Source organism: Aplosporella prunicola (genome assembly GCF_010093885.1).
Source record: "Aplosporella prunicola CBS 121167 unplaced genomic scaffold K452scaffold_18, whole genome shotgun sequence".
NCBI lineage: Eukaryota > Fungi > Ascomycota > Dothideomycetes > Botryosphaeriales > Aplosporellaceae > Aplosporella > Aplosporella prunicola.
Window position 1 is genome coordinate 309,654 of NW_022983546.1, and position 13,666 is coordinate 323,319.

At 51.6% G+C, this 13,666-nt stretch overlaps 3 protein-coding genes across 3 annotated transcripts; 1 reads left to right on the forward strand and 2 right to left on the reverse strand.

The window, feature by feature from the left end:
• Positions 1-241: 241 nt before the first annotated feature.
• Positions 242-4,104, reverse strand: K452DRAFT_253509 (uncharacterized protein). The gene is made up of 6 exons (XM_033538290.1): positions 3,749-4,104; positions 3,610-3,695; positions 3,233-3,562; positions 2,933-3,177; positions 2,557-2,886; positions 242-2,506 (listed from the first exon to the last, which is right to left on the reverse strand). The coding sequence occupies exons 1-6, from the start codon at positions 3,991-3,993 to the stop codon at positions 326-328; spliced, it is 3,417 nt and encodes a 1,138-aa protein (XP_033395613.1). The 5' UTR covers positions 3,994-4,104; the 3' UTR covers positions 242-325.
• Positions 4,105-7,064: 2,960 nt separating this feature from the next.
• K452DRAFT_57710 (uncharacterized protein) lies at positions 7,065-8,870 on the reverse strand. The gene is made up of 2 exons (XM_033546866.1): positions 8,657-8,870; positions 7,065-8,576 (listed from the first exon to the last, which is right to left on the reverse strand). The coding sequence occupies exon 2, from the start codon at positions 8,503-8,505 to the stop codon at positions 7,342-7,344; it is 1,164 nt and encodes a 387-aa protein (XP_033395614.1). The 5' UTR covers positions 8,506-8,576; positions 8,657-8,870; the 3' UTR covers positions 7,065-7,341.
• A 1,252-nt stretch (positions 8,871-10,122) lies between these two features.
• On the forward strand, positions 10,123-13,127 carry K452DRAFT_352212 (uncharacterized protein; the record flags this gene model as incomplete). Its single annotated transcript, XM_033545766.1, has 2 exons — positions 10,123-10,246; positions 10,310-13,127. A coding segment is annotated over exon 2 (2,775 nt), but the record flags the coding sequence as incomplete, so codon positions are not given.
• Positions 13,128-13,666: the final 539 nt, after the last annotated feature.

The window sequence follows — 13,666 nt, forward strand, 5'->3', positions numbered from 1 at the left end:
CGAGTTGTTTTTATGGTGAATCAGGAAATAATAGTGGCTACTATAGTCTCATATTGGCGTTGAAAGGTCTTTCAAGGCCTTAACTTACATAGTAGCACTCTCTGGGGCGCGGCCTCCCCGGCCAATATTTGAATTTTACTATCGGCCTGAGCACGGCAACAGCCGCATGCTAAAAGTGGCCATATACAAATTGACCGATCCGACCATATCTCGGTCTATCAGCAATATAGGTTTTCCATATCCGCATTGTTGATCAATTAATTGCCTTGCTTTAGACATATGTTCCAAGTCGCAGTAGTTATAAGCCGTAAGCCAAAACAACCTCCTACCAAGCGATCTTTGCAACAAAGCTTCTTGGCCACTTCCTAGCGACATGCTTTCTCCCCTCATCAAGCAACAGAAGCCCCATGCCAAACGCCATAGGCAAAAACCAGTGCTCCACCGGCACACCCGCGGTATCCAGCACGTCTTGCAGTTTCGGTTCGTACAGGAAGAGGATAGCGACCAACAATCCGAAGATAATCGCCGGGAACAACCACAAATTCCGAGTAGCCTTACGACCAAATGGAGGATGCTGGATCAGCGAAAGACGCCGCGTGCGGACAGCCATCAGGTTGAACCACTGCATCACCACCAAGTTGATAAAGTAGATGGAGCTGGCTGTGTTTAGGATCTGCGTGTATTCTTCCTTCGACATGCCGTCAGGGACAGCGCCGAAGCCGAACCATAAGATGCTGAACGGGAGTCCGCGGCGTTGGGCGTACCAGTACGACATGGCGAAGGAAGTTACACTCTGCATGATTCCGACAAACCCATAGGCATGCATGATAAGCCTCCAGTCAACGAGGCGGTCTTTGCGAGGATTGCGAGGGCGCTGCAAGAGGGCATCGGCTTCGGGCTTCTCGTACGCAATTGCGGTGGCAGCGGCGCAGTCAGTGAAGCAGCAGATGATGATCATGAGGAAGGACGACAGGATCTGCGGCAGCCCGAATACCACGTTTGTCATGACAGGCCAGAACTCGGAGAAGCTGCCGGCGGGAAGGAGGTAGCAGATAGTCTTCTTCAAGTTGTCGAAAACGACACGGCCGTACTTGACTGCTTCGACCACGGCAGAGAAGGACTCGAGAAGCACCATGTCGGCTGCTTCGATGGCGATGTCGGATCCACTTCCCATGGCAATGCCAATGTCGGCTTGTTTGAGTGAGGGTGCGTCGTTTACACCATCACCTGTCATACCGACAGTCTCATGGCGAGCTTGGAGCTCAGTGACGATGCGAAGCTTCTGCTCAGGTGTAGTACGAGCAAATACGATCTCGTCGTATTCGCAGAGACCATCCCATTGGTCTTGGTTTAGAGCGGTGAGATCTGAACCATTGAGGACAATAGATCGCGGTGGGTGTATGTCGTCGAGTTGCGATGAAGGCAGAATACGTGCAGTGTCGGGTTTTGAAGAAGCCGGGACAGTGTTTACACGTCCTGGGCTAGAGTGGTAGTCTTTGAAAGCTAAAGCAGACACGTCGTGGATTTCCTCGGTAGGGTTGGTAATAATGCCACATTCTGCAGCGATGGCCGCTGCAGTCAGCTGGAAGTCACCGGTGACCATGAAGATCTTGATACCGGCACCGCGCAGGGTGCGAACGACTTCGGGGATTTCATCCCTAGGCGGGTCCACAATGGCAACTAATCCGATGAGGAGCAGGCCCCCGGTGGCTTCCTCCATCACCTTGTTCTCGAATTCCCTTGATTGGACCGAGAGCTCGGTGACCTCCCTGGGCAATATCTTCTGTGCGAGCAGAATAACGCGTTTTCCTTGCTTGGACCAGATGTCCTTTGCGAGCTCAATGAATTTGATATCTTTGTCTTCCATCGGCTGCGGGCAGCCATCATAGTCCGTATATCGCGAGCACCTAGGAAGCAGTATATCGGGGGCACCTTTGATCATCAGAACCATGTCGTCAGGCTTGGGGTTTTCCACATCAGTCAAAGCGTCTTTTGCCAGGTCGAAGACGTTACGCTGCGTAACCTGTATCATAAACTTGTTCTTGCTGTTGAACGCGACGCGAAAGACATTGCGCCACTTCTGTCTTGTTTCGTGCACAGAGGATATCCCCTCTGAGAAACGTAGAATGGCCGTATCGGTAGCATCGCCGTTGACTTTACGCTCGGATACCGGAAGCTGGCTGGTGGAAGCGTCGAACTCGCCCGCGTTACACATGGTGCCGACAAGAGAGAGCTGTCTGCAGCCCTGAGATGGCTCGGCCACATTGAAAGAGATACGAGAAAGTTGAAGCTTTCCATGAGCCTCTGCAGCGCTCACGGCATCGCGACCAACGAGGCAATCGGTAACACGCATTTGGTTTTTGGTCAAGGTGCCTGTTTTGTCGGAGCAGATAACGCTGACGGAGCCAAGGGTTTCTACTGTCTTTAGGGATTTGCAAAGAACGGAGTTCTTCCTCATAATATTTGCTGTGATGGTTAAGCTGGCAGTTACGGCGATAGGAAGACCCTGCGCTCCAATTAGCAGTATTCTTATGCTGATAGTCGTATGTGTCAAACCTCGGGAATGAAAGCCACTGCTACACTAACGCAGTCGACGATAAGCATGGGGACAGAAATCCAGTCGGGGTGTGATTTTCTTAGCCATCCAGCCCAGACGGCGATGACCAAAACAACCATAAGCACCATCATTGAGACTACTATGGCGACAAAGTAGTAGATCTCCTTTTCAAGGGTAGTGAGGCCACGCTTAGGTGTGCTGGTAAGTTTTGCAAGACGCCCAAAGACCGAGCGGTCTCCAGTGCCGATCACAACGCCAACCGCGGATCCTGAGACGCAATGTGTTCCTGCTAAACCAATACATGAGGTCTCTAGAAAGTTGTCGTCGGTCTGCAACAATCAGTGTGGGTGACAAGCTTGAGATCGAATAACTTACAGAATCAACCGTACCGCGTAAAGGCAAGGTTTCACCAGTAAGTATCGAGCGATCAAACTTGACGTCCGGAGAAACCTCCACAAAGCGGATATCGGCAGGTAGTTTATCGCCCATCTTGATGTACAAGACGTCGCCCGGCACGATATCAGCACCACTATATTGTTTTTTGGTGCCTTCACGCAACAGTATGCATTCTTCTGGAAGCATAGTTTTGATAGAAGACATGACCCGCGAGCTAGACCAATCTATAAGGCCATATTAGATGCTGTGTATTACATGTAAATTTGTTTCTGATTATACCTTGGTAGAAGTTAAAGAAGGCTTGTGCCACAAAAACGACGGCAAGCACGATTGCCAGCGCAAGATTGGCCTGGGCTGGTGGCCGTCCTAGTGGTTTCCAAGCAACGAAGACGAGTATAGAAGCTGTCAGAAGGATTGATCCAAAGCCGCCAAAGAAGTATGCGATGAGTTTACGGAACCACCTTGACGGTGGAGGCGATGGTACGTTGGGCCCATATTCCTCAATTTTCCGAATTGCAGCATCGGAAGACAGGCCAAAAGACAGGGACGTAGAGAGACGGGTACAAAGCTCAACAGGATTTATTATGTGCCAGTCAAGGGTGGCGAAGTCTGCAAAGTTAGCATACAAAAGCGTTGTATGTGGCATGTGGAAATACCCAAAACTGCATCATCTTTACTGACATCTCCCTTCAAGGGAAGTTCTGGTTCTTCCCGAGTTTGGCTCTGTTCAACATTGAATGAACTGGTCGAGTGTCAGCTAAGACTGTACGCAACATGCTGATCGGGGTTACGAACAGAGTCCGAAATTCGATTGGAAGGGCGACACCAGGGTCAACTTCACGGCGCGCACGAGACACCGATCGTATCGTACGTATCGACAAAGAAGACTCAGAGCCTCTGCGCTTCAAGCCACGCCGAGTGCCAGCTTCAATATCCTCTGCATAGCGGATGTGGGAGGATTTTGCAACCTCGGTAACATCCTCCTCAAGTGGGTCCGGTCTTTCCTCTGCAGTTTGAGCGGCGGAGGCAGAATCAGACATTGTGAGAGGTTACTGCAGGCGATTCCACACAGCGGCGACAGGCAATCAGACTGTGAAACTGACAACAGCGAGAACAAACGATGAACCGAGAGTGCAAACCAGGAGACTTCAGGAGGGCTTAGGAAGCACAACTGGCTCATTGTGAATCATAATTTATATCCGTCGCATTCTGGTGGACTATGTCATCTGCGTAGCTGCGCGATTTTCGAACCTGTTGCTTCAACACGGCTGAGTGGCTGCGTGCACAGGAAAACGCATTCAGCTGCTACATCAGCGTACATGAAAGCGGCGAGGTAGCCCAGGCCTGCCTAGGCCTGCGGCGGTGTGTCTTGTTCAAGATACGCCTGGATGAGGCATTTTCAATCGTCCTGACACGGGTAGAGCGCAAGCAGCGGATGACAATATGATGGCAGCGAACAAGACACCAGGCACTGATCTACATGCCAAGCAGCTGAAGAGCAGCTGTAAATTGAGAAAGTCTTCGCATGTTTGTAACAGTCGTCGACTTTGTTTGCGACATCGAGGAATGAGGTTGAGCGAAAACGATTTAAGGTATACTAAGGTTTTCAGTGCTGCTCACAAGGTGGCGCGTGCACTGGGGTTGAAAAGAGGGGACCCGATCGTGTCCCCCAGGCCTCCTCTCCACATCAGCTGCTGACATCCAGGTTCTCGTCAACCAGTCGCGATTTTCTCTCCGAGCACCTGGACATGGGCTCGCATGCACTGCCATCCATCTGTGATAGGCTGGTTGGTTGCTGAGACGCCACCGGCGAACAGGATCTCGCTTCCCGCTGCTATCAAATTCGCGCTGTGACGACGACTGAGTCCCATGCAGGTGCCAATCTCCGGGTTACGAGGAGGACGATCAGTCGCCCAAGTTAGGTATTGCGAACAAATTACAACCAGACACTAGAAGGCATCAGCATTGCTTGCAAGGAACAAATCATGCTTTAACGCTCTATGATAAGTTTTACTCGGACCTTTTAACATGATACTCTGGAGGTGGACGCAGGCACTTCAAAAAAACAAATTCAGGCCATCGCAAGGTCAGTAGTCCGGACGATATTCGCTTCCCCACGTATCGATTCGCACATTCCTGGCAGCGAATATAAAAATCGATCACTATGCTGCTCTAACAGAAGCAATATGCGAGGCGAAAAACAGAATACACTGTCACACCAATGTCAATCAGCACTTCGAATCTGCACATCTACATGCGCCAAGCGACATAACCGCACCTGCATGCTTCTTTAAGTATCAATTGTCATGCGCCCTTGATGCTGACATGCAATAGCTAAACTATGGAAACTTTATGGCCTCAGAACAAAGCTTTTTTGCTGATTTTCTGAGAGCCACTTTGATTACTATCTAAAGACTACGTGCGGCAAATTGCCTCACTGTCCATCCCGAAAGCAACACTCTGAACGATTTTCAAGAGCCTTGAAAGACTAGGTGTTCCTTCAAAAACCCCCGGGCGACAAATCTTATGGCAACATAATTTTAGAAAATCCGCATTTACTTATCAGACGCATAATCATAGACTAAACTCTAATATCTCCAGAGCCTCAGTACCTAAAGCATAGTGGACGGTCTGAACTACAACAAAATCAACACAATGAATCGCTTCAAAATTTCTCGAGTTAGTAAACCGTGGAGCAGCTTTGGCAAAGGCAAATACATACGTCGCAAAAGACATTAGCCGAATGGATGAAGCAGGCCGACCATTTTGCTCATTCTTTTTAACCTTGTTAACCACCATGTACTATTAAATCTGCATGGGTATACAACTTATTTCAATGCCCATTTACCTTCATACCACCATACCTTCTTCGATTACTCTCACACTTTCCTGTCTTCGTATCTTCATACCCACGCAAACTACTTCGTACCCTCATACATTTTACCTTCATGCCCACATAAAATACTTCGCATCCTAACATATACAGCCCCACGTCCTCTATAAAACTTCCTCATTTCTTCCTAGAGAATACCCAGCAGGTATACGAAAAGTCAGAATGGATGAACATAGTGTCCCAAGATCATCAACTATCTGGTACTCTCAGGTCAACAGCGAGCTTTACAATATACTGTCGGAGCATTTGATGAAATGTGGACAGTAACAAACCGTAGACACCGCTGAAATACTAGGTTTTGGCTTGGATGACATGCCCGAACAGGCTGAAGATGCGTCGGTACGACTCAGCGGTGCTTTGAGTACTTTCTCTGGGCCTACACATTAATAACGCCGCTTTTCTGATATTGTCTTCCTTCGCCTCAGGACATCATACGATATTGTAAATTAGCTCAAGTGGATGCGTCGCAACTGACATTTTGGGGTAACAGGATCACCAAAGGTTGTATAACACGCAAAAGACGCCTCGACACAAAGGCTTGAGTAAAAATGAGGCCCCAGTCTCCTCACTGAGATTTCATCTGCCGACTCTCTAGTCTAGTGAGGCAGGATGTTGATTTCAAACAGAGAAACACATGGATACAATGTGTGGATATGATAGCGAGGAAGTTCGCCGGTTGGTGAGGAATTGGAACAACTTCGACTGCTTCACCGCACTTTCCTTCGGCTGTTGCTCAAACATATCCTGACATCAAGCGTAGTAGGCCTGACTCCGCACTCAATAAGACCTGTACTCACAGACGGCAGGCAACTCTGTTGTCCAAGAACAAAGCTATGACCATCACACAAAGTGGCTTTATGACATTCTAGACCCGGCATAGCAGCATAACTTCGATTCCCAGAACTAGCCGACAGCAAGCGAGCCGCCAATAGAAATGCATCGGCAAGGTGGTGCAGACCGACCAAAAAGCGTCGTGTCACAAACTGGGTTCTGTTTCACCGCAAAGTGTGCTACAGCTTTTGCAGACTAGCATCGGATCTGCAGGAACGAGTTCGCTTTCATGCCTGGCGCTATCATAAGTCTACTAGTTTACTGTAACCGCATACAGTAGTTCTATGAGTACGTACATATGCAATATTTATGCGTCCAGGGCTAAGTTGCATCAGTAAATCGGGCATGAGCTAAAGCGTTAGGTCCGGGCCCCAAGTATACTCCGCACTCTGGATGTTACACCTTTTGCTTTGACCGATCCGGACCAGCCCAGTCCCCAATTGCTCACGAGGTGATGCTACCTTTCTTTGTTTTCTTGAAATCCGGCGGTAGGTGTCCATCGGGTTTGACATGTCAAAGGCCATGGACCCACGTCAAGAGCATGCGCGAGTAACCTAGGGCTTGCCAATCCAGAATGTGCCTCATCTGATGACAGATCTTTTGTAATTCACGAAGCATCCGGTGTGGTTTGTCGTCTGAGCAACAGACGGCGCATGTGGCACGTTCAGCTGGGCACTGACCCCGAAGCCGAACGTTCCGCTCTCCTCTGCTTCACCCACTCCCCAAACGGTCTCCAGATGGCTTCTTTCTCAGAGGGCCTTGTGGAAGCAGACAATCCACTCGTGCTAGTAGTGACAAAGACGCGTGATCCTTTCCACGGATTGCCTTTGGCATCGAGCTCTCCTTCACCATCCTCGCTTTGGCCCATGTTCTCTTTTTCTTCTTGCCAGCCATACTTGAATTCATTTTTTGTAGGGTTTTTGCCATGACGGTACCGCCATATGGCTTCCCAAATGCCTTTTCCAACAATGCACACTGCCTCGGGCTTGTATTCCCTGAACTTGGCATCTAGTATTGGTGTTCCAGCCGCCATCTCGGCCTTACTCAGCTCCGCAGCATCTTTAGTTGGCCTCTCCACGATGTTTGTGTTACCCATAGAGTACAGTCTAGGCAGATCCACATCCTCTTCCGGCTTACACCTTCGATCCGTACATCCGGATGAGTGTAACAGCTTCCAGAAATGATTCGAAGGGTGGGCATAGGCATGGCCGGCGGTGGCGGTCCGGACGCCGGGGTTGGTGCCAACGAAGACACAGATGAGGTTCGGTTCCAGGATGTCCGTGAGCGGCTTGAGGTGCGCGTATTTGGAAGGATGCGCGTATTTGCTGGGCGTGCGGCGCCGCTTCGTTGGTGAGGGCGATTGAGGCGTAGCGTCCGACTCAGCCGTGAGACGTTGCGCGTGTGTGCGCTTCAAAGAGTTATTGGCGCGGCCTGGCATGTCACCGCCCTGGAGAGCCGGCGATGCTTTGCTAGGGTTTGTTGGCGGGTCGGTGGCAACGTATTGGAATTTCTCGAGCTTGCCATCGAAGCTTGCTGGAGAGCCAAGCATATCTTGTTGCTTGCCCGAAGCTGGACTCGGTGTTAGCTGCGCCATGCTCGATCTCGTGCGCACCATGTTGTTTGCTGGCGAAAGAGCTTGAGCTTGAGCATGCCAGCTGTCTGGGATGTGTGTTGGGCGTGTCGGCGGCGGCGAGAGAAAGGTGTATGTGACGTAACGCGAAGCGGATCCACTGAGCCGCTGTCGGTACCGGGAGCCGCGCCACGCGCGGTCTACCCGGACTCTTGCATCTGTTCCACCACTACCTTTTCCCCCTTTCTGTATCGGCATCTCTCCACCCCGCTTTCTGCTTACCTTGCATTACGAGCGCCCTGTATTCTTCTCCATCATCATCATGTGTCCTTCTCAAATCGTGTCAGCACACGAGTAAGCACTAATATTAGCTACTCGACCGTCTTGGTCGTCGTCTTCATTCACGTACCTGCCATGCTCAGCTTGCCATAGTACCGTCACACAATACTCGTTCTACCAGAGCTACCACCACAATCAAGAGTACATTGTGTTTGAAGAAGAAAAAAGGCCGCAACACCTCGTTGAAGCCATGGACTCCAGTCTGTATTACATGTGCACATAGGCCGTCCAGAACCAGTGAACAGAGTTTGGTCTTACCAGGTGCATAGTAGGCTTACACAAGTATCCGTCTCACAGCCACCACACCCAGCCATGTCCTCGACCCTATTGCCTGTTTGGCTAGAGTAACCAGAGTTCCTTCCTCGAAACCCGACTGTGTGGGAGATAGACTCTCAAACTTGGTGAGATGGACCATATGAACGTCGTATCTGGGAGGGTCTAGTCAGCTCGTATGACCACACGATCATAGTCTTCTCAAAGGGCGTATGTTGGATTCGAGGGCGGAGCATGATAGTAGACTCGCACTGGACATATAAAGGCAACCTCAAGTCCTTCGAAGTGTCCAGCAGCACTCCAGTCTACAGCCCACAGCCCACAGCCCACAGCAACAACAACAGCAAGGAAAAAGACAACAACCTCCTCTTTCGAACAACACTCAAGCCAACATGCAATTCTCCACCTTCGCTCTCACCATCCTCGCCGGCATGCTCGCCGTCCAGGCCAGCCCCGTCGCTGAGCCTCAGGTTACTACGCCTGCATGCAACGCCGACTATTCTCCTTCCTCTTGCGGAGCTTGCCACTACTGGCGCAACTGCCTCGACGCTCGCACTCAAGAGTGGATTAAGCCTTGGTATGTCTTCTCTTTCTGATAGAAGTGAAAAGAATATTCGTTGTCGCCTAGTGGGTGTTACACGTACTGGGGCAGAGCGACTATTTTTAAGATTCCTTGCTCGACAAGAACGGACGTCATGTCGTGTACTAACGTACCCACAGCCCGGCCTGCGACCACACGTCTTGGTGCAACTGCACTGCGCCGGCTGGCCAGAACAACCCGCCCGCTTAGGCGTGCGGCGGGAGCATGCAGTAGCTGAGGCGGGAAGGGCGGAAGCGGAATACGACCACTCGTTTTGTTTGTCTTTTGTCGGTGAGGCGGTTGGGAGAGCGGGAGAGAGCACACATATATGGAATGGACGATGCAGACTGATAGCAATTCAATGACGCCTTTTCCAAACGGCCAGGCAGACTGTGCGACTCTTGGGCCAGGCAGCCGTGACGAGCAGGCATGCACCCTTCACCGGTTGCGGAGAAGAGGCGGCGCACAGTGGAAAGGCGAAGCAGCTCACCGGCCGCCCTGCATTGTTGTGCGACATGGGCCGGCTGAAGTACAAATCCATGGGTGGTGCCGGGGCCCCGTTGCGGTTGACTCAGGCTCCCTCCCCACAGTCGGCGAATTGCCCAGTGCCGTCACCGCGGGTCAGGTCAGGTGCGAACGCGGCTTTATGAACTCACCCACGTCCACGTCCTGCCGCCTACCTCACCACCCGCCCGACGCTCCGCCGCTCCTTTCTTCCCGACCTTTCGCCCCCGACACTGTCCATGCGCGCTTGTCCGAGCCTGCCCAGCGCTTGAGCGCCATTGACCCTCCGCTGCGACCAGTCGAGTATGCGACAGCCTGCCCTCTCTCTCACACACTCAGCCTCAGCTGACTTTGACCCCTTCCCAGAAACCCCTTCAAGGTCTTAACTTTCTTTGTCCCGCCGACGACCATGAACAATCTACCGAAGAACCCGACCGTCGAGCAGGTCGAAGAGGAGATCATCTTTCTCCGAATGCTCATCGAGACCCTGGACACGTCCTCCGCTTTCTACCACCAGGACAAGCTCGCAAAGGAACAGGAGCTTCAACAGCTCCAGTCGCTGGCCGACTCGACACGCGTGCGGCAACATGATCCGAGCAGAGCAGCGCCGTCGCATCCTTCACCGCTCGCAAACGGATTGAACCGCAACCTTCCCTTTCCGCATACTCCAGCTCCGCCTTCTTCGCGCAAACGCATCCGCCCCGTCGACGATACTCTCTCGTCCGACCATGCCGCCAAATCCCTGCGATCCACTCCGGTTCCTAGCCCAGCTGCAACCACTCCGGGTACTCCGAATTCGTCCGACTCGTTGGAGACATTTGAAGGAGGTCTCGACACGAGGAGCGCTCATGCGCCGAACAGGATGTCAAGATTGCCACCGAACAGGAACTTTCCCAACTACATGGAGCAAAAGAGGCGCCAAGAGGCAAACGCTGCAGTTGCGAACGAAGATGCCGAACTCGCTGGCGCATGGCAGATGGCAGACCACGCCCGGCGGCCACAACCTCAACCTCAGCCCACGTTCACTATGGGTACCACGCGCCCAACCCAACCGACTCCTCTTCCTTATTCCAGTACCTCTGCTCGGCCACATGCAGTCAAGGCCGAACACTCTCGCACACCGCTCCGCTTGTCTCCATACACGCCCTTCGCAAACCGCCCTCAGCCGCCGTCCCAATTTGGTGGCTCCAATGATGTCGTCGAAGTAATTGATCTTAGTGGCGATACCGATGATGACGACGTTGTGGAGATGAGGTCCCAACCGAGACCACTTCCCGTGAGACCTCACCAACATGCTTTCGGCACACCTTCAACCCTTGGGCAGGACCGTAGTTTTGGAAGAGCACTTCCGTTGCCAGAATCTCTCAATGACAGCTACGCCTCGAATTCTGCTTCTGGCATCCCATCGCAACAATCTTGGATGTCATCCGCAGGCAGTGCGGTGATGAATGCAGGAAGATCAATCTACAATACACTGCAGAACGGTATTCCGGCCATCGGTGGGTATAGTGACGATCTTGACGCGATCGACCAACTGTTTCACGGTACAACGTCCTCCCGGTCAGGAGAATCTTCTACGGGTTTCAATATCGACAGCCCAAATCCCTTTGGAGTGTACGGTCATCATATAGATCCATACAGCTCTGCATCGTCGAGTTCCCGCCCCATGCCTGTTCCAGGGGCATATCCTTCATTCACTGGGCGCACTGCTTACCCGTCTTTCGACGATTACGATCGTTACGGTATTTACAACCGTCACGGCTACCCGCACTTTGATCAACATGACGTCCAAGAGGATCTTAAGAAGATGCTAGCGAATATCCGCCCTGATGATGAAATCCCACCCAATCTTCGTGAAGGAACTCCTGAAGCCATGGTACATCCACTCATGGAACACCAGAAGCTGGGGCTTGCTTGGCTCAAGAAAATGGAGGAAGGGTCAACCAAAGGCGGTATCCTTGCTGATGACATGGGCTTGGGCAAAACCATCCAAGCACTCGCTCTCATTGTGTCCAGGCCTTCCGAGGACCCGCGGAGAAAGACTACCTTGATTCTTGCCCCCGTTGCTCTAATGAGACAATGGGAACGAGAAATCAAAACCAAGATCAGATCCGGGCGCCACGCGCTATCTGTACACGTTCATCACGGTGCTGGCAAGAGACTGAAGTACAAAGAGCTCAGCCAGTTCGACGTTGTTTTGACATCCTACGGCACCTTGGCGGCGGAGCTTTCCAGAAAGGAAAACTGGAGGAAGTCTCTCGTTCGCGACGAGAATGGCATAATGCGAGGCAAGAAGCCTGACGACATTGTTTTGCTCGACCAGGATTCATTGTGGTATCGCTGCATCCTCGACGAAGCACAATGTATCAAAAACAGGGAGACCAAAACGTCAAGGGCTGCCACAGAGCTCCAGTCGACTTACAGGTGGTGTATGACTGGCACGCCAATGATGAACAAGGTTGAAGAGTTGTTCTCGCTCATTCGCTTCCTTCGAATCCCACCATACCACGAGTGGGATAGGTTCCGAGCGGACATCAAGGCTCCGCTAGAAGGCAAAAGCCATAAAATGACTAGCGAGGCCGGCATGAAAAAGCTTCAGGCCGTGCTCAAAGCAATTCTCCTGCGTCGCAACAAGGATTCCAAGATTGATGGCAAGCCCATCTTTACTTTGCCGCCTAAGACTATTTCTGCCGACCACGTTATGTTCGATGAGGAACAAGCAGCCTTTTATAGTGCACTAGAGACGAGGACACAACTCACTTTCAACAAATACTTGAAAGCTGGTACTGTCGGCAAGCAGTACTCGCACATCCTCGTGCTGCTGCTTCGCTTACGTCAGGCTTGCTGTCATCCTCATCTCATCAGGGATTTTGCAGAACGAATCTCGACCGACCTGACAGATGATGATATGGAGGCTTTGGCGCTAGAGCTCAGTGGTGATGTGGTGGCGCGCATCAAAGCTGAGGAAGGTGCATTTAGCTGCCCAATTTGTCTTGACGCCGTGGAAAATCCAGCCATCTTCCTGCCTTGCGGCCACAACACTTGTGCTGAATGCTTCTCTACTCTTTCGGACCCCAACAGGAACCTTGCTAATGGCAATGAGAATGCGACGGACTTGAAATGCCCGAATTGCCGTGGTAAGATTGATACGAAGAAAATCATCGATTACAGAGCGTTCCAGAAGGTGTATTTACCTAACCACGTCGACGGAGTTGATGGGCTCGGGGATCTTGGATTTGGTGCTGCGGGTCCTGCTGAGGACGACGAAGCAGAAGCCAGTGGGACAGACAGCAGCGATGACGAAGGAGACGACGAAAACAACGAGACCGACAGTCTCGATGGTTTCATCGTCAATGACGAGGAAGAAGGAGAAGCTGCTGACGAGGATGAAAACGGAGGTGAGGCCAATAACAATGAAGCCAACGGCACCGAGGCCAGCTCGAGCGCAGAGCGCGTTGAAGGCGAGGGTACTAAGAAAGCCAAGCAAAAGAAGAAGAACAAGGCCAAGGGTAAGGGCAAAACCAAGGACAAAGGCAAGGAAAAGGCGAAGGATAAAAAGAAGACAAAGAAGAAGACCAAAACTCTTGCCGAGCTGCGCAGAGAAGGGCTTCGGAACAAAACAGCCAAGAAAGAATACTTCCAGCGTCTTGCCAAGGATTGGCTAACCAGCGCCAAAATTGACAGGACTCTGGAAGTCCTGCGGGAGGTTAGGGACGAGGACCC